General features: G+C 48.0%; 4 protein-coding genes across 4 annotated transcripts; 1 reads left to right on the plus strand and 3 right to left on the minus strand.

The window, feature by feature from the left end:
* Nucleotides 1–2244: 2244 nt before the first annotated feature.
* F4813DRAFT_140664 (fungal-specific transcription factor domain-containing protein) lies at nt 2245–5493 on the minus strand. The gene is made up of 2 exons (XM_049238835.1): nt 4994–5493; nt 2245–4754 (listed from the first exon to the last, which is right to left on the minus strand). The coding sequence occupies exons 1-2, from the start codon at nt 5362–5364 to the stop codon at nt 2645–2647; spliced, it is 2481 nt and encodes an 826-aa protein (XP_049098243.1). The 5' UTR covers nt 5365–5493; the 3' UTR covers nt 2245–2644.
* A 5593-nt stretch (nt 5494–11086) lies between these two features.
* Nucleotides 11087–11999, minus strand: F4813DRAFT_364910 (uncharacterized protein). The gene has a single exon (XM_049243861.1). The coding sequence runs from the start codon at nt 11673–11675 to the stop codon at nt 11331–11333; it is 345 nt and encodes a 114-aa protein (XP_049098244.1). The 5' UTR covers nt 11676–11999; the 3' UTR covers nt 11087–11330.
* A 1-nt stretch (nt 12000) lies between these two features.
* On the minus strand, nt 12001–12776 carry F4813DRAFT_364912 (uncharacterized protein). The gene is made up of 2 exons (XM_049243862.1): nt 12104–12776; nt 12001–12043 (listed from the first exon to the last, which is right to left on the minus strand). The coding sequence occupies exons 1-2, from the start codon at nt 12445–12447 to the stop codon at nt 12007–12009; spliced, it is 381 nt and encodes a 126-aa protein (XP_049098245.1). The 5' UTR covers nt 12448–12776; the 3' UTR covers nt 12001–12006.
* Nucleotides 12777–14871: 2095 nt separating this feature from the next.
* F4813DRAFT_364916 (adenosine deaminase) lies at nt 14872–16889 on the plus strand. The gene is made up of 3 exons (XM_049243863.1): nt 14872–16354; nt 16413–16550; nt 16609–16889. Exon 1 carries the CDS (start codon nt 15100–15102, stop codon nt 16174–16176), a length of 1077 nt encoding a protein of 358 aa, XP_049098246.1. The 5' UTR covers nt 14872–15099; the 3' UTR covers nt 16177–16354; nt 16413–16550; nt 16609–16889.
* The last annotated feature ends 289 nt before the right edge of the window (nt 16890–17178 follow it).

The following is a 17178-nucleotide window of genomic DNA, read 5'->3' on the forward strand; positions in this document are numbered from 1 at the left end:
TTGATGTTAAGACGAAAAGCTGGCATCATCAAACATGATGTTTTAGGAAACTAGAGCGTCGTCGAAACATACCAAGTAATCCACTGTATACTATCGTCAGGTAGCCTCATGGCCGGGTACCGTAGCAACTATCTTGGCATCATAGTTTAAGCTGCTTTTTGTTGAACCCAGAATGTAAATAGGAGGCTGGGATAATAGTCAACTGGGTCAAATGCATTGAACTGAAATAATTCCCCTTTATGGTGAGCCATCGCCGGCCTTTTACTCCGTTTACCGCCCAGTACCTCCCGTTTCCGAGGAAACTAAATTAAACTATGACCATCTTATACCGATAGTAGCGCTTATAGATAAAATGCTTAAGGTATCGGGTATGGTAGTCTTATTATAGTAAGTGCATACCGGAAATTATGGCCACACCCTCTTTCAATCACCCTCCCTTAAGCTATGTGTATTCCTAGCCTGCATCAAACCGCCTTACGTATGTATCTGTGGGCCATTAGAAAACTTAGTGTCTCGAGTTGTTGACATCTACGAGAGCATAAACATGGGGTTTATACCAAATGGGTTCATACCGGTAAAGGATCATAGGACGAGCGAGCAGAATGTTTTTAGGTTAGGAGGTAGATAAATCTACAATGAAAAATAGGAAAGCTGGCGTATTGCTATGGGATCTGCCAACTGCCCTGGACGAATATATTACCAGACCTGAACCCTATTTTCTAATTTTAAGAAGTGTAGGACGGGAATCTACTTATTTGGCTACCTCAAAGTCATATGGTAGATTGTAGCCTCATATGATTTACAACCAGTATGCCCCTTTTAACATGATCATACCATATACCAGCTACTTGTTGTAGTCGCTTAAACTTCTACAACTGGCGTTCAAAACCCTCGGCAGAGCATTACCCGAGGGTGCAATAGCCGACTTACTAAGGCATGACAGTATGATAGTATCGCGATATACCGGGTTTAGCGTAATAGTCGCCGTATCAAAAATCATGATCTAGTTACGAATAGTCCCACCTGATTTAGGTACACTTCAAGTATAGGTGGTATCATTGAATTTCCAATAGGATTGAGGCTGTCACGGTGACATTCGGAACATCGAGCTGAACATCCTAGCTGTTGGGTTACCAGGGCACAGCGCAATCAAGTACCCTTGCTGTTTCACGATCCCGCGTCTTGCAGGAGGGCGTGCAGTATAGAACTCCTTCTCCGTTCCATTTACCAATGAGAAACTCTTCGAAGGAATTCCGGTACCTACCCCTCTGCTTCGTCCCACCCAGTCGCCTGAAGCAATCGATTACCAATGTGCATTGACGGATTAAGCCCACATAGCCGACAACGGCTTTTGCGGTGTGTATATAGCGTCAATATAGGAGCTCCATAGTGGACGGAATCGGCCAGAGAGGAACGAGTACTTCGGCTCCGGCAGCTTAAATGTCCAGCTAGCTACTGCACATCCTTCCACACACTATCACAAATTACATTTGAAGACGGCTGGGCTGCATACTTGACGGGTGGGTGGCCGAGTAGCCATCGTTGAAGTAATTCAAATAGAGCTGAGACCGAGGCAGCTTGCCCGGAATAGATATTGTGAGATTTTAGTTTTCCGTGAACATTACCAAGCCCTGTTGTTGTGTGGATAGCACGTGGGAAAACGTCGGACGAGGCTTTAAACCTAGCACACATCTGGTAGTATTGCCTATTCAGTTGACCTGGGCTAATATGAACCGAATCTATTAAACAACCGCATATTAGACTCGCGATTATGATTCGCTGGCCCGGAGCCTTGACAACTTGGAACCTGACGATGCCTCTCTCTAACCTTGCCTGGAAGTACATACGAGTGTTACCATGGCGTTCGCAAAGGAGGCCGAGGCCGCGGGCAGCAAAGGGGGTGCATTAGTTCCTCAATACACCCGCGAAATCTTGTTTAGGGCGTTGCCATATACACGTATTATGCATATAGGACTAACCTAGGGGAATCAAGCCTGTTGTAACACTGAGTACCTGCTACAATCTGTCGAGTTGAGTTACCTGCCCCCCTAGCCGAAGCACGGTAATGAGGTGTTAGTAACATTTCGCTTCTGATAGCCTTTCGATTCGAGCTCTTCCGGCCTAATAGATTCACCCTAGGTTCGAGACGAGATAATAATGCCAGCTGTTGGAGGACTACTCATGTCAAGACTGACCCCCTTAGGTCGTACGCATTCTATAAAAGGGGCAGAAAGGAAAAGTCTCAGTAGCGACGGTAAATAAAGTCTTGTATTGTTCTCGTGTATTCGAGTACGCCTTGGAAAGACTTGGATTTAGATAGAGCCGAAAATATATCAAAATCGCATACTAAACCAAAAAAAAAAAAAAACCTAACACATGTCTACTAACACCTAGTCGAAAAATGGGTATTACCGTAGCGATGCAAAGAATGGTATATAAATACAGGCGTACAAATGCGTCACGGAACTTTTAAGAGTACTCTCGATCGAAAGGATAAATGGAGTATTCGTTCGTTCGTTCGTTCGTCAAATTCGTAGTCTCGTCGGGTATCGTCCGGCGGGTATTCTCCTCCGCGTTCTAGTGATATATAGGTATATATATATTTCTCCCTCTGAGAACGACCTAGAGCTTCCTTTGGCTGCCATTAGATTATGTTCGCAATGCTGATCCTCTCCGTGCTGCGGCTTCCCGAGGCCGCTCCAGCAGTTGGGCTATTTCTACTGCTGCCCATTTCAACCGTGCCGCTCCCAAGTATATTCCCTGGTATATTCGCTCCCTGTTCCACTTTGATCGGCGGAAGCGTTTGCGCTCGAGGCGTATAAGCTATAGCTGGGCTTGCTGCCCCGGATGATAGACCTCTCGTAAGCTCTATTAGGCTATCCCATCCCCCCCAGTCCTCCCTTTCACTTGCGTTCAGGCCCGTTCGATTGTCTGGATGTGCCAGGCCACCCCCGGTAGTTGATGGCGGCATTGTTAATGGTACCTCGCGCTCTGCCCCGAACCAGACCCAGGCTGTTTCGGTGCTAGCTTGCATATCTGCACTCACGTACGTCAGGAGCTCCTCGTCTTTCAACAATGCATCTTGGACGGCTCTAGGGTCGGGCAGAGCCACTTGCGGAGTGTAGCTAGGCGCAGCTGAACGTGAGAGGACGGCTAATAATTCACGTTGCTTGGCTTCTAGGATCTGCAGGAAGAATGATAGGAAGCGTCCACAAGGAATGGTAACGTCTCGTCGCGCATCAATCGACTTGAGAGCCCTTAGACACGTGGATGCCAACTCGTAGTAGCCCGTGAGGAGCAGAAACAACGCAGAGCGGAAAATGTGAGCTACTAGAAGGCATGTGGCGGTATCTGCGAGAGTTGAGTTGATCCTGGCAATTAGGTTTGCCGTCTCTATCGCCGTTGCTTTGCATTGCTGAATTGCGTCGCTTCGAGCTTCTATAGGGCAGCCCGGAGCAAGGTTGTGACGGTGCAAAAGCAGCCGAATACTAAGGAGGTACGCAAGGGGCATTAGTACATGAGGAGCAACTAAAGAGGTATTATTCGCTTCGCATGATTCTGGAAACATTTTCTGGCAAGCGATAAAGTGGCTGTCGAACGTCGCTAGTCGCGGCGGCTCGATCACGGCGCTGGAGAAGGCTTCTCTTATAGCAGAGAAAGATCGTACCACGTTGATTATGCCGTGTAGAAAGTGAGTTAGGGGTACGGCGTTTGGGGGATGCACGGGACCCTCAGTATGGAGGAAATGATCGTCGAACGGCTCGGGGAGGGCTACGTCGCAGTCGGCATCGTCGATCATGAAAGGGCGTCCAAGGTCCATAGATAGCGTTCGATCGAGAGCGTATATTGCCCACCAAACCCGTCGCCTCATATCTGCCTCGACTCTAGAACGTACCCCAACCACTTCCAGGTGAAGGTCGAGGTCTTGCGCACTTCGTACGGCGCCGCCCAACCAAGTCCAAGCTGCCGACTTTAAATTCAGTTCGTTCAAAGCGAGCGAGACAAGAAACGAAGCTCGGACGTTGTCCAGATCAAAGTTGTCGTTCCAGGGATCTACTAAGCTTCGCGATGCCTCCAGAAGCTCGCCGGCCTGTAGCGTCCTGTCTGGATACGGCTCGTTACTAAATAGGCTCCCTACAGCCAAAACCGCGAAGAACATAGAATGCCAAGAAATGGGGACGCGCTGTATATTAGTAGTATTTTGGTATAGTTCCTCTACCTGATGCTGTAACGTCGGCCAATGAAGTATTGGCATCATGATGTGTGCCGCCCCATAGTACGTATGGAGAAGCTTGTCTACGGTAGCTTTAGGAGGCAACGGTGGTCTGGGAAGATCGAACGTGACAACAGCCGTCGGTGGTTGTCGATACGCTGGTGGCGGCTTCAAGACACCCCTCGAGAAGTTCTGGAAAGCCACCCTCGCTCGTGAGGGATCCTGCAGCGGAGGTGCCGCTCTTCTCCGCCTCCTAGGCTCGGAGTTTAAGTCCGGGAGAAACTGCTGCGATAATTGCTCGGCACTTTCTGCATCGACGTCCATGTGCTCGCCCCGTTCAGCCAACGTGCGCCTTAAATTACTATTCTCCCTTCGCACCCTCTCTATCTGCTTCTCGAGATCTTGCACTTGTTTGATAGATGACATGCGCCGGTTGGTCTCCTTGGTAAATTGGCATTTGACATTGCGGCTCGAACATTCCGAGCAACTGGTTGTCTCTGTAGCGTCACACTTAACCTTTCTTTCCCGACAGGCATCGCAGCTTTACACGTGTACGGAACGCTGAGAAGCGAATATTGGGTTTTCTTACGTTAAGGCAGTCGAAGAAAAGCCAATATCCGGCCTCTCAAAGTTCCGTACGGAAAAGTCAGCATCAAATCTCTCTACCACGAAAAGGGATGTCTAGCAATTATTATGTCCAACTCTCTCGTTTACGAGACTAGAACATGCATAAAATAAACAAAACAAAATAAAAGGACTCCGCTACCGAACAACACATACCTTGGATCTTTCCTCCTTTGGCGGTAGGCGCGCTTCTGGGCCGAGACGTTTGCCGACAGCTGAGCGCTAGAAAGTCCCGGAGTGCTTGCCACCGACTCGGTTGGGGGTAACGAGTCCCGGCCCATCACCGAGGTTGCCGTCACCGGCGTATAGGGTTGAAATCCCGTCTGGGTTGCTGGAGGTAATTGCGGGATGCCTATGGGTTGCGGGGTCTGAGCGGCGTTCGACCTCACGTTTGAGCCCATCAAGTTTCCCAAAAGCTGCTGGACTTGCGGGCGAGGTGAAGTTGCCGACGAGACCGAAGAAGAATCATACGACCTTGTGGATGGGTTGGGGGAACGGGGAAATGGATTGTGCGACGAAGCTGCCATCGTTGGGAGGCTTACGGTTAAGCTGCTGGCAGCTTGGTCGGGCGGAGTTCTCCTCGGATCGGGCTCTCCCCAGTCGGGCGGGTTTCTGGGGAGAGTTGCCGCTCAAGGAACATGCAGAGAGCTGTGCTGCAGTCGTCTCTTCAAGGACGGCCAAGTATTAGAACAGTTTCCAAGCACCATTCCACCGTGGTCCAGACCTGGGATGATGAACATACGGCGAGCGGTGGATTTTCGACGAGAGAAGTCGACAAGAACTAGCTATCCTCGCACCGAAACCACAAGAGGTCGAGCCTGGCTCACGCAAAACCTTCTCTTTGTTCGTTCTCGATAAATTCTAGGGGACCAGCTGCCCCTTGCGGTGTTGCAGCAGCGTTGTGTTACTAGAGAAATTCGTTCAAGTTCCAGTCCCTCGCCTAGCCCGCATCCTCTGAGCATTCAATCACCAAACAGATCAGCTCCGGCGGGGGTTTCCCAAACTACACGGGACGGACGACCGGCTGGGAACAGAGTCTCGGAAGCGCTAGGGCTGTTGCGATCCAGCATCCAATACTGCTATTCTCCGTGCGGTTGGAGGCTTTCACCGGCATCAATAGGATTGAGAAGGGTTCGATTGCCCAAACGGGAAGGGTGAGCCTGCCGGTAGGCGACAATGATCATGTGCAAATGTAAAGTATTATAATTACGATACGGGTTTAATGTGGTGTTACTCCACGAGGGACTCCGGGGTGACGACGATGGGTCTGGCAAATGAGCTGCCTCACGTTCGAGGATAGCCGGTGACGGGAAAAGAAAGCAGCAAGTTCTGGAAAGGGCAGTGATTTGAGGAGAAGGACGATGGCAAATCTGTCGATAGACAGGCTACTACTGCTGCTAGTTCGCAGGTGTATATCCATCTGGTTCTCCCGCCCTAGCCCGACGCCAAAGCAAAAATCGGGAATATATAATCTGGAGGGGTCGAACTAAATCCTTCTACTCCTGACCCCTGCAAATAGTACAAGGAAGGCAGTTAAAGCAGGACCTTGGGCGATGGCTCGTCGACAACAGAGAAAAAGAAGCTAGCTACGGCGTTTCGAGCTGTGTATGTAGGTGGGCCGCCGGCCTGGGCCCTAGCCTGACCCTAATATAAGCACAGGTCGCCGTACTGTGGTAAAACCCTAGGACCTTGCCAGATCAAGGGGGGCAAGCCGCGATGGCGAATCGGGCAACCGCTCCAAAATAGCTTAATAGAGGTTCCATGTATGTATATCTATATGTATATCTATATGGGTGGCTGTATGGGTGGCTGTATGGATGGATGGATGTCTGTATGTCTGTACATATAATATGTGAGGAGGCCCGCGGTTCTACTCTGGCATATATTCAACTAATGTCTATCTACTATTACTACCCGGTCCCTCGAGCATGTATGTGTATGTGTAGGCATGTACCGTAGCGCTTTAAACTCGGCGAATGCGCCTAGCAGGGAGGATGTCCATTTTGGCTTGCAGAGGCCAATGGCTTGCCAGAGGAACCCTCCTTTCCCCCAGCTTGATGCTATATATGAACTATAGCGTATCCAAGTACATTCATGCGACAATTCTAACCTACCCTCCCTACGGTAGGTATCCTGATGTTCGGCTAGCCAAGTAGGAATCCTGGATTATGCAACCTCCACACTGGAAAGCTGTACCGTACCTAGTAGCTGCACATTGTTTTAGCGTGGGATATCTTAGGTAGGACTGGCTGGCGAGTCGGCACTCCCCTCGGCTGTGTCCAGGTTTGACCAGGCCCGTTCGGGTTGCATGATGTGCATTCGGAACCCAGGAATCAAGTGTACATAGAAGCCCTTTTCGCATTCCTCCTTTTCCCGCGCCTCATTACATACGCTTCGTCCCTATCGCTACCTTTCCGCCCGGTCCATTCGCCGTAGTCCCCCCAGCCCTTCAGCTGCTCAACTTGGCGACACGCTAGGTGTCTGTTAGCAAGAGGTGGTGCGAAGGGAAACAATAATACTTATGCTACGTGTAGGGGGTTTCCCTGGTAAGCGGCAGTGGCCGGTCCGTTGTTTTAGCAGCCTTTGACAAGCATGGCTAGGACCAAGTCATGTATGTACGTACCTACCGTATGTACTATATGTAGGTATGTATGTAGGTAGGTATGTAGGGTAGTTATGTAGACAATCGTCTGTGAGCCCGTGACCCGATCGCTTTTTAATAAAACCTGGCATATGAAAAGAGGAGCGTCCCACTGGTGGACAACGGCTCACGACAGGGTTGAATATGGTCACTAACGACAGCTAGCTTGAAACGTACCAAAGATCGAATGCTCTCCGTGCTCATGCCGATGTAACCTGATCGCTTGGTTAAGCTAAAACTAATAAACTCCGAGGCATTGGCACCCATGTGTCGCGCGCTGGGGATTCCGATACCTTCATCCTGGAGATGGTGTTCGCTTGTCGTCTTTACTCTTTCATCCTTCGGGGAGACCCAGCGGGCAGGCAGTCGAGCGTGCCACAGGCTCGTGGCATCGCTCAAAACATGTGGCGTTTTATGGGAGGTCCCATGCCGAGGACAAAAGAAGAAGAAGACCCCCAGCTATTACTAGCCTGCCCCTCAATCTTTCTCGACTAAGTTAGTGATCCCGGGACGATCTGGTCATTTTCAAGGCACGTTTTGTCCTGGTGATAGCCCTAACGCTTTGCATGGGAATACCCCTTCGGCCTCAACTGTAGTAATCTGGCTGGGGTTGAAAAGGGCATGGGGAACATGCAAGGTGCCGCAAAGAGATCACACTACCAATCCGTAGCCTGCATATCAGTATGCTAGCTTTGGAGCCCGCCCAGTCCGCGACGAGAGAACGATTCCGAACAGGCAAGGGCGATAATGGAATTTTCCGTTCTTACCTACCCTAAGGTACAAATCCAGTTCCAATCGACGAAGGGGTGGATAATGCGCCGCATCTGATTCTTTATAACAAAAGTACCTACCTACATAGGTAGATACTCGGCGACGGCATGGGACTCCTCTCGCTACATACCATGTATCTACTTACAGCCGTATGGAAGTATATTGCCGAAACGACCCTGCACCTTGCTACTTAATAACTCGTTCTACCTACCGGGTTTCCTAACTGAGAACCGTGCCACTTGAAGGCATGAGATGCCGTACATACACTTTGTAGCGGCTGCGTCGTAGCATAGAACAAGATTGAAGATATGGAAGTTGGTGAATGGTTATTGAAAGCCCATCTTAGAGCACTGGCCCCGGCCGATAATGACAGCATGAACAGCGTAAATGTGCATTCGTGGTTGGGTTCGACCACAGTGTTTATATAAAACTACTGTAAGCGATTATAACTACCTAAGGTAATTGCAATTATATAAGTCAACTACGTAAACAAACTAGCATTGATAAGGCAAGACATTGTCTGACATTGTCTTACACGCCCCATCTCGGAATCACAAGCCATCTGCTTCGCTATTATTAGTGTCTGCTCGGTAGCCTCATACATGGGCCTGGCATTTAAATATACTAGCAAACGATCCATGAAGAAAACATCCGAATAAGGGTTGAGTTCGCCATGGTTCGCAGGGAAGTTTGAAATTTTAATCATATCTCTGTACAAAAGGAGAAGGCTATCCAAAACATCTTCACCGAAACCCGCTTCGAGCAAGGGCGAGAGTAGCGGATGGATCATGGATAAAGGCCACGCGGATAGGTAGCAACCAGTCGTCAAGCTAAAACAAGGGGACAAGGATATGAAGTTGTATTAAGGTGCGAAACTTACGGATGGCTGGGAGGATCTTCGAAAATCATATAATAACAGCACAACCATACAACCATAAGCACGTCAATCAGATCATGAAGATCTGGGACGCTATCCCACGTTATCTGTCAGCTCATAACCGGAACTCTACTAAAGAGCTAGTTAGAGCATACATATATCCTTGGAATGAGAAGCATGCTGTTTGCGGGCTTGATCGCGAATGATCCCACTGGGCAAACTCGCGCGCACTAACGCTGGTCGAGCTATATTATGTAGGTACATAGGTAGGTAGTAGAAATGGTTCCAATGGGGCTGAATTCAACCCAAAATCGGCAGATAGCTGCATGGTAAATATCGAGATCGTCAGGGGATTTGAGGCTTTTAGGAGGATAGAAAGTTCTTAAAGCCAAATCACAGGGATAAAGCAACGCTCATTTCACCGAGTTACGGATCCTGATTACTAGGTACCTAGGCATGCTTACAAGCAACTAGCTTGCTGGTTCGACGGTCCCGGGTATCGAATATGATTAGGTAGGTATATACTGTACATAAGGACAGTGCCGTGTCTTATTGGCACGATTTCAACCTACCTGAAGGGCAGTCGTCGAGATACGGAGGGTGTGGGTGTATCGGGGAATATTTCCAGGAGAGAGCCACGGGCATGGGAAGATATCTTGGCTTCCATTAAAACGGGAGGGATTATGACCGATTTCTAAGGCTGTCGGTTTCATGCTTGCGCCGCACTCGTTGTTTGTTACGGCAAAATCGAAATCCATGTCATGTTATATACATAAAGACTCCTGATATAGGTAGGTACATAATGCAGAAAATATGCATCAGGTAAAATTTTAATTAGTAAAATTGTGAGCAGTAACTTTCTAAAAACAACGAGTCTGTAGGTAATTTCTAATAAGAGGAGGTAGGTAGTAAATATAAAGTAACTAGGACGCATGTTACGCAGTGTAAGTGTTACTGCATCGAGCGAATCGACAGTAATAGAAGCTCACTTTGTACGGCGTACATACTAACCCAGGGACGGCGCGGAAGGTATCCGACTGGGTTTCATTAAGTATTATGTGTGCTATGTACTATAACAAAGCAACGTTGATCATATTATGTAAAGCCAACTCGGTCTTCTAGAAATGTTCCTTAATTAATATTTAATTTATCTATTACAATAAGACAGGAAACGTATGCCTACGGCTTGCATGATGTCTCACTTTCCGTGAATATATTTACGTAAGCTTTATCTTTACTTCCTAGGTTAGTACCTAACTGACCTACCTACCTACCTAGGTACCTAGGTAAGTACCTAACCTAGCTAATAATAAAACTAGTCGGAGATTGAAGCTATTCCTGCGCAACTACGATACAAGGAGCGTACTGTGTGAATCAATAATGGCACTCATACAAATTTAACAGCCCATGATAGAGGAGGATTAGAAGGCCTAACATCGGTCAGATGAATATTGCTCTCTTACTCACCAACTTCGCTGCTTGTTAGCTAAGACTGTATTTAGACTGTATTTAGAAAGACGGTGGAGCTGAAGAGGTAAGATAGATCGGGGCGTCTACTGTTATCTAAGCTAGCGGATATTCACCCTGCGATCTAATCTAGATTTTCTAAGCCGGCATTCTGTAGCTCGCCGTAAAGACGGATCCCCCCCTTTTACTACCTTAGGTACATAGGCTAAATCTGCATCACATTGATTACTGCAGTCGCCTATGCGTACTACTTAGCACATATAGTACCTATAGAGCTCGTAGAAGAGCTAACATATCTAGCGTCCTCCATCCTTGGAATCGCGTGCGACTGGCGCGTCCATCACTTATCGGCTCTCTCCGGACGTTTCGAACACCAGGCACTTGTACACGCGTCTATCCCCACGGATGGAACAAGTCTTACTACAGATAGTCAAGTATATCAAACTATTTCGACGAAAGAAACCGAGCCAGCGACGACTATGTATTTTCAAATGCTTCGTACAAGTTCAGATTAACATACCAACGGCCAGACCCGTCTTGAAAGGTGATAGGCCACGACTGATCCGTTTCATCATCGTCGCACATGGACCTTCTCCCCGGTTCTTATATGCCGGGAACCGGATAGCCGAATGTTGGGATCTGTATGTATATGTTAACGAGAACCCTGGACCATCAGTCAGGGGATACCAGCGCTTCGTCGACATCTATGTACCTCTAAAGAATCTAGAAAGACCCTTTCAACGGCCATTTGCATCATACCTGCATCTACCCACCTCCAATATTGGTCTGGAATGCTTCCACGTTCCGGGACCGCACGCGACTTGGCCTGCAGGGTCGCCGGCGAGCAGTACGTTAGCTGCGCCGAGACGATCTGTATTTACGAGCCGCATGAGATAAAGGTAATGTTCGGGCTGTCCTACAAGTGAACGAGACAGGGGTTTCGAGGTAAAAACCAGGAGGATCAAAAGCCAAAGCCGAAAGCCAAAAGCCAAAAGCCACGATACCGCAGCAAGCCGTGTCCTCCCTATTCCATGTTTTGGTCTAAGAGCGAAAATGCAAATACATTGTGAAACGACCAACATCGACGTAGAATGTAGCCCACCGGATAAATCGAAGACCTCTGACCTAGTAAATTACCATTGCTACTAATGTCAAGTATATTCCGTCTCTCCTAAAGCGAAGTGGATTCCAAGATAAACTATACCCCCGCGAATGAACACGTCACCGGCATTACCGGTCCCAAGGATTCATGCCCGCCGACGACAACGGTTATGAGCTAAGCGGCTAATTAGCCAAATACAAAATTAGTTGACCAAGTATACAGAATCACGGGCATAGAAAATTTAGAAACCCAAGCTTCAGCTCGCTCGTAAATGGACCAAATCTGACAGATACCTCAAATCAGGTAGTTACCTAGGTAGATAGACGAAATGTTATAGACGATCGAGTTCTATCGAAGCCAGCTACGTAAGTATTGCCTTGCTAGACCTACATAACATACGGTACATACATAGGCATATGTTCCGTCGAGCAAGATTCCAGTTGGTGTCGGCATTTCCCCTCAACATGCACGGACGGTAACTCTGGTACCGAGTCGGCATGGTGGTAAGTATAAGGACGTACGGGGAAACTTACCCAATGGAGCCAAGAGACCGCGTGCCAGTTGGGTAGCGGCCGATTGCCGACCTCGCGGGACGAACGGGACGAATCCACGACAAGATCGGCTCCGCACTCACTCGAAACACGGACGTTGCCTCTTTCGACAGCTGAGGCTCCCGTGGGAGATTCGAGGAGTGGAAGTACCGTAGCGATAGGTTGGGAACGGACGCGTCTCCTGAGCTGCCTACTGGACATTCTATATGCGTATGCGTATGCGCATGCATACAATAGCCCTCGCGTACCACTTCATCCCCAGTAGAATATTTGTCTACTTTGCCTTCTGTCGTTACCCCGATTCGTCGTACCCTGCCGCTGCGCTCCTACGAGGTGGAGTGTCCGCGGACGGAGAGGGGGTGAGGGCCAGAATCCCTCCTCTGGCCGTTTCCTGAAGTAGCATCCCATCCCGTGCGACGTAGAAAACATGTCGCCCGTGTAACGCATCACAAGTCTAATACACTAAACTAGCAGTCTAGCACGCAAGCATAAAGCATAAAGCATAAAGCATAAAGCATAAAGACTTAGACGGAGATCCTCGTCCCCCGCCAGGAGAGCGTGTACATATATCATATATTATGTACTATGTATGGTATCAGGTATCAGGTATCAAAAAGAACGTGAGCACCCGTCTAGGGAGAGCAAGACGAGAACCCCGAATCATCACCAGGCCAGCCAAGAGAATCAAATACCACCGCGGCACTTCAAATGACTCACCCCCGCACCGGCACGGCCTGGGGAGAAAGGATGTAATTTACGCCGACAGAGAAAGAGAAAGAGAGAGAGAGAGAGAGAGAGAGAGAGAGAAAGAGAAAGCGTCTCGATAGTGGACTTCAACTTGCCCACCAATTGGCGCTGTACGCAACCGAGCTGGATGCTTTCACAAGTGCATACGTCGAAGTGATACCAAGGCCGTTCGCCCCATGCGTGCAAGCTACGCGAGACGACATATGGTCTCGGAGATGGAAGTCGTACAGACCAAGACATGACATGCAGTGAAACGAACGACCTTGTATCACCATCACAACGACTAACTATCCAACAATATCGTCTTCTCTTTTCTCTCTCCAGAGCTAGAGACTCCGATTCAGGGCGTCCCCGGACTCAGCTACAGACTAAAGTGACCAACGTAGAGTGTTGGATGGGATTACTTGCCTACCGCAGGTAAGTAGTAAAATAGACCGTTTGTAACTCTAGAGATTCGGGAACCCAAAAAGAAAAGGAAGAAGAAAAAGGAAGAATCGTAGCTATAGGATTCAGCCCGCATTAGGTACTTACTACTGCGTTTATTGGTTTTATCTTTTATCTTCTTCACTTTTTGCGACTGTTGCGGCTGAGGAGCGCACGTGTGTCAGGATTCTGCTCGAGAGGACCGCTTGATATGCACAAGTAGGCGAGCGGCGTAGGCGTGCTACGAGGTTTACTTTCTTTTTCTTTTACGGCACCCGGGATACGGATCCCGATATAGATAGTCGATTAGAAAACAATAGGTACCTAAGTTAAGGATTAAGGAAAGGGGGAAGTTCTTCGAGGTTGATTTTTGATGCGTTCTTGCAGGAGAATCCCTCTCGCCCATCAAACAGGGAGCATGGGCGCCACATCTGACATGGGCTGATGATAAGAAATAGAATTAAATACTTTTACTCACCGCCGCTCAGAAGAGCGTACTGCACTTCTATTTTAGGATTTCTCGTAGCATCTTGGAGAAAACCGATTCGCTACGGTTCTCGTAGTAGTCACGCCTTCGTCGGATTTTTCATAACACGTACTTCGAACACTGACAACGTACTTGGTTCCGAGAGCACACCTGCCCGTACCGACTGATCGAATGGGCAGATTTCCAGGTCGTTCAAGGGTTATGGAAGCTACATACTGTAGGTGGAGGAACCTTGGCACCGCGTCTCCCTTCGCTTGCTTCCGCCCTTTAATAGATTCGGTGACCCCTTTTACTACGTGCCTATGTCTAACCTACCGTAATTGGTCTGGCTGTTTTTGCAAGATAAGCAAGCCCGCGAGGCCGGGTGTGAGGAAGAGGGGGTCCGGAAGCCTTCAGACGGGTCGGAAATGCGCAATGCATAACGGAGTTCGGGATCCTCAGTATAGCAACACCTCAGTACCTGACGCGAGCTCAATAGCCGGCGTTCCCCTTGCAGTATGTAACGACCGAATACATAGATGCTTATAAGTCGCTATCACCAAGCCAGGGCTATCCTAGGAATTGCAGCTAAGATCCAAACCCTGGAAGCCGAAAGCGGCAGTGCGGGTATAGCAGTGCTATTATAAGAGGTAATTTATAACCGCTGATCTCCTGCTTGTCATCGCGGTTTGCTGCGATTTTCTAGCTCGTCCCGGTTAGGATCCAGTTTTTACCTTGTCCTGATCGACGGCGCAGGTAGTCATGTATTTATCACTATAAGGTAGGTAGGTATTTAGTATTTTCTCTGGGCAGTTGTTCTCGGGTTGGTAGGTTCTCAACATTGTAACACTTATATTTGTCTGTAGTTGCTGAATCGATAACCTATTTCAAGCCACCATTTACATTTGTCTAAATGCGCCGACAGCTATCTAGATTATTTGCATACGTAGGTCCTTATCGCGGCCTATAGTACCTACCTACCTAGGTAACCTAGCTTCGGCTTGCCGCTAGCTATTTGTGCCATAGGCACTATGCTATGTATTATACTATTGTATTAGGTATAGGTCATGTTTTATCGAACTAAGGATATTAAGAATTTTCTAGGGATTCTCACACAAACCGTGAACAGTCCGGGCAACATCTCAAACCCCAAAACAGCCTACAGATGAAGATATCCCTAATTATTCCAAGTATAAAAAGTTTTAATCCCGTCAACTATGTGTAATACGTCTCTACACGCGTTTCTTGCGGCTCTACCCAAAGCCGAACACCATATGCACCTCGAGGGTTCTCTCGAGCCGGAACTCCTGTTTGAATTAGCAGCAAAGAATAACATAACTCTTCCCTCCTCCGATCCGGCCTTCGCCTCCGCAGAATGCCTCCGCAAGCGCTACGAGAATTTCCAGAACCTGGATGATTTTCTTAGCTACTACTATATCGGCATGTCAGTCCTAATAGATGAGGCTGACTTTGAGGCTCTGGCGTACGCCTACTTTGCCAAAGCCGCATCCCAAAATGTCCGTCACGCGGAAGTTTTCTTCGACCCGCAAGCTCATGCAAGTCGTGGCGTAGAACTCTCGACAATCGTGGAGAGTTTCAGTCGAGCTCAAGAGAGAGCAGCGGTTGACTTCGGCATGACCACACAGCTGATTATGTGTCTGCTGCGGCATCTACCCCTTTGCGAGGCTATGGAGATGTTTTCGCAAGCGAGAGACCGAGGTTACTATGCTAACGGTACTCTCGCTGCTGTCGGTATGGACTCTTCTGAGGCACCGTTTCCACCACCCCTATGGAAGGATCTTTACGACGTCGCGAAAGAATCAGAAATTCGAAGGACAATCCATGCCGGGGAGGAGGGCCCGCCACTCTACGTCGTTCAAGCCCTCGACCTACTAAACGTAGAACGTATAGACCACGGCGTCCGTGCCTTAACGGAAGGTGACGATGCATTGGTCGCACGTCTTGCCTCCTCTAAGACCCTGCTGACCCTGTGTCCTCTGTCGAATGTTAGGTTAAACTGCATCGATTCGATAGATTCGTTTCCCCTGAGAAGGCTGATAAATGCCGGTATTAGGTTTAGTATTAACAGTGACGATCCGGCTTATTTTGGGGGATACATACTCGAGAATTACTGCGCCCTACAGGACGCATTCGACTTGAGCATCAGGGAATGGGAGGCGATTGCGAAGGGCGCCGTGTTAGGCAGCTGGTGTACTGAGGAGAGAAAGGAGCAGCTATTGATCGAGATAAAGGACGTAGCCGACAAATGGAGTAGAGAATCTGAGGAAGAGTAGTTAACGTTCGAGGCATTACATATCATACTTGGAATATATTTGGTAGCTACTTAGTCAAATGGATGGTAGAGAGCCTCTTACTTATGCATGTGTTAGTTGCCCTATTTGTTGTCCTAGTAGTTCACCTGTATAAGCTCTGCCGTTGCCTTCCATCAAGTAACCTAAGGCAACGCACTACCTATAAGCACGGTTAACTCTATTCACTCTTTTATTCTTACAACTAGGGAAACGTTTACTTAACAATTTAGTCCCTATAATTGGTTACTATGCTCTTGATATCGTGAACTCTTGAATACTTTCGATCTTCTCTTCAATCGTAAGTTTAGTAGGCAGAATTCTATTCTATACTAGCATCTTCCAGCGTGAATTTAACGCTTGCAACAATGCAATTGATTAGCCTCGAGTCATTCGGCTGCAATATTAGGGTCATACAAAAAGGGCTAATCCATGATCTTGCGCAGAAGATATAGTTAGCTTAGTACAGAACCAAACCATCCTAAAGACAGTCTAGTGATTGTGGCCTTTATTGCCATAACGACAAAAAAAGAAAAGGAAGAAAAGATCTATCCGATTCACGTCAAATTTAGCAAGTTCTCGCAAGACCCAAAAGCTAGGTAGGTATATCGACCCTTGCTTATTCCGTAAACACATACTGGAGACTCCATCTTGTCCTTACATCGCAAATATCGCAAATATCGCAAATATCACCTACAGCAACGCTAACTACTATTATTATAACTTCGATTGCATATGAATAGGATGGGGTGGATGCTACAATTTAGAAGTTACCTCCTAGGTTAGGTAGATTAGACACCTTCGATTTGCACTTAAGGAGGTAAACATTTTCTGATACACACCTACTCATCTACAAGAGTCTCATATCCTTTTCCATGATCATACCTAGGTATCGTAACGATTGATAAAATTCCCTTTATTGAAGATCATCCGTGCTAGATTGTGATCTGGTTCGTCATTGGACAAGGAAATGGATTACCAGGGTTG

The sequence above is a fragment of the Daldinia decipiens genome, assembly GCF_022478715.1.
Source record: "Daldinia decipiens strain CBS 113046 unplaced genomic scaffold F4813scaffold_24, whole genome shotgun sequence".
Taxonomy (NCBI): Eukaryota; Fungi; Ascomycota; class Sordariomycetes; order Xylariales; family Hypoxylaceae; genus Daldinia; species Daldinia decipiens.

Excerpts from the sequence above, each read along its gene's own strand:
- F4813DRAFT_364916 (XM_049243863.1), top strand. The coding sequence starts at position 15,100 with ATGTGTAATACGTCTCTACACGCGTTTCTTGCGGCTCTACCCAAAGCC.
- F4813DRAFT_364910 (XM_049243861.1), bottom strand. The coding sequence starts at position 11,675 with ATGTTGGTCGTTTCACAATGTATTTGCATTTTCGCTCTTAGACCAAAA.
- F4813DRAFT_140664 (XM_049238835.1), bottom strand. The coding sequence starts at position 5,364 with ATGGCAGCTTCGTCGCACAATCCATTTCCCCGTTCCCCCAACCCATCC. Across the intron at positions 4,755-4,993 it reads CAAAGGAGGAAAGATCCAAG|CTGCGATGCCTGTCGGGAAA; the intron begins GTATGTGTTGTT and ends ACACGTGTAAAG.
- F4813DRAFT_364912 (XM_049243862.1), bottom strand. The coding sequence starts at position 12,447 with ATGTCCAGTAGGCAGCTCAGGAGACGCGTCCGTTCCCAACCTATCGCT. Across the intron at positions 12,044-12,103 it reads TCGACGGAACATATGCCTAT|AACTCGATCGTCTATAACAT; the intron begins GTATGTACCGTA and ends TGGCTTCGATAG.